General features: G+C 47.3%; 1 protein-coding gene across 1 annotated transcript in view; it reads left to right on the top strand.

Annotated features, from left to right (window-relative positions):
• The first annotated feature begins 1,162 nt into the window (after positions 1-1,162).
• Positions 1,163-2,182, top strand: part of PSMC1 (proteasome 26S subunit, ATPase 1) — a 25,961-nt gene continuing 24,941 nt past the window's right edge. Inside the window, exon 1 of the mRNA XM_019518666.1 lies at positions 1,163-1,309. Within this exon, the coding sequence (XP_019374211.1) occupies positions 1,250-1,309 (60 nt within the window). The 5' untranslated portion in view covers positions 1,163-1,249. The remainder of the gene's footprint in view (positions 1,310-2,182) is intronic.

The raw sequence follows: 2,182 nt of genomic DNA, 5'->3' as shown, positions 1-2,182 counted from the left end.
ACTTAGATTTTAAGTAAGTAAATAGTGTCGCACCCAATTCTTATAAATAATCTACACTGCAGCTGTTTAGTTTATTACACAGTCCAGTGGGTGGAAAATTGGCTTATGGAATGCACCCAGAGAGTGGTGGTGGATGGATCTGTTTCTGCCTGGAGAAATGTGGGCGGCAGAGTCCCTCAAGGCTCTGTCCTGGAACCAGTATTGTTCAATATCTTCATTAGTGACTTGGATGAGGAAGCAGAAGGCACCCTGTCCAAGTTTGCGGACGACATCAAGCTATGGGGGGAGGTAAACAAACTAGAGGGCCGGGAGCGAATCCCGGTGGATTTGGACAGGCTGGGGAAATGAGTGGAACAGAATAGGATGTGGTTTAACAAAGATAAGTTCCATGTGTTGCACTAGGGAGGAAGAATCATCAACACTCCGATAGCCTGGGAGGTACCATTCTAAGTAGCACAACTGTGGAAAGGGATCTCGGAGTTGTTGTCAACTCCAAAATGAACATGAGTCACCAATGTGAAGAAGTAATAAGTAAAGCTAACCACACTCTTTCTTGCATGAGTAGGTGCCTCTCAAACAGGTCTAAGGAGGTGATACTTCCCTTCTATGCAGCATTGGTCAGGCCGTAGCTGGAGTATTGTGTCCAGTTTTGGGCGCCACACTTCAGGAGGGATGTGGATAACCAGGAAAGGGTCCAGAGGAGGGCCACCCGTTTGGTTAAAGGCCTACAGAAAAACCCTATGGGGACCAATTTGAGGGACCTGAATCTATTCAGCCTCCACAAGAGAAGGCTGAGAGGTGATCGTGTCGCCACCTACAAACTCATCGGGGTGGGAAATGGGGGATATGATGTTTACCGGGGCACCCATCGGGGTAACTAGAAACAATGGCCACGAACTGAAGGAGAGCAAATTTAGACTGGACATCAGGAAAAAATTCTTTACAGGGAGGGTTGCCAAAATATGGAATACGCTTCCAAGGGAGGTGGTGCTGTCCCTTTCCTTGGAGGTATTTAAGAGGAAATTGACAAACACCTGGCTGGGGTCTGACCCCAGCACTCTTTCCTGCCCAGGGCAGGGGGTTTGACTCAGTGATCTAATAGGTCCCTTCTGACCCTGAAATCTATGAATTTTATACTATGTCTAACTGTGGGTCTAAAATACATTGCTTATTCTTTTCTATAGTGACACCTCATACACAATGTAGACTCAAATTGTTGAAATTGGAGCGCATTAAAGATTATCTCTTGATGGAGGAAGAATTTATCAGAAATCAGGAACAGATGAAGCCTTTGGAAGAAAAACAAGAAGTAAGTTTTGTGGGGGTTATTACTTAGTAATAAAAATGATACTGCTAACCTAGGCCTTTAAAAATAAAATTCAAGCATTATAAATAAGACAATTCCCAAATACTTGCAAGAGAGAGGCTTAAATTTATAAGCCAATCTAAATGTGTATTTGAGGTTTATTTTAATTTTTTGCTAAGGTGTAGAAGATACAGCCTCTTACCCACCTGATATTTAGTGTACAGTTAGAGAATGAAGTTATTTTCTGGGAGACTGATGGGCTGAGCCTAGGTACAGTTAATCATAGATGAAGCAACAATGATGATTTTGTTCATGGGCCTCTGAAAGTGGAATTACATCCTAGTGGTACACTAATAGAGATTTTTTGGGTCTATACCAATGGCTGATTTTTAAGGAACTATATTGGCCGATACCAGTCCGATTCTGATAGGCAGTTCCACAGCGTGGAGACCAGCATCAGCCTAGTAAGTCTGGTGTGGGGGAAGGTGTGGAGGGAGGGAAGGTGCATGGGGGGAGGCACAGATCGAGGCCTCCATGGTGAGGGAGGGAATAGAGATGGGGCAGGCACGGGATGGAGCCACAAGTGGCTTGTCCAGGTGGGTGGGGGTGGCTCCTGCTGCTTTGTGCACCTTGGGAGGGCATGGGGGGCATGTGCCCCAGATCTGCATGGGGTGAGGGCAGGCTAGGGCTGGGGTGGCAGTGGACTCTTCCCCAAAATGTGCTGTGGCCCCCCGCAACGCTCCCCTTCCAGCACCACTGTCTGCCCTGAGAGCAACACAGCCCAACCCCCTGCCAGGAGAAGCTCAGCATTGCCCCAGCCTGCAGTACCAGCCTGACCTCCCCTCTCCCCATGCCCTCCCAGGGTGTGTGCAGCAG

This window comes from Gavialis gangeticus, unplaced genomic scaffold, assembly GCF_001723915.1.
Source record: "Gavialis gangeticus isolate Ggan-Ray unplaced genomic scaffold, GavGan_comp1, whole genome shotgun sequence".
In the NCBI taxonomy this organism is placed as follows: Eukaryota; Metazoa; Chordata; order Crocodylia; family Gavialidae; genus Gavialis; species Gavialis gangeticus.
This window is presented reverse-complemented; position numbering and strand designations above follow the sequence as displayed.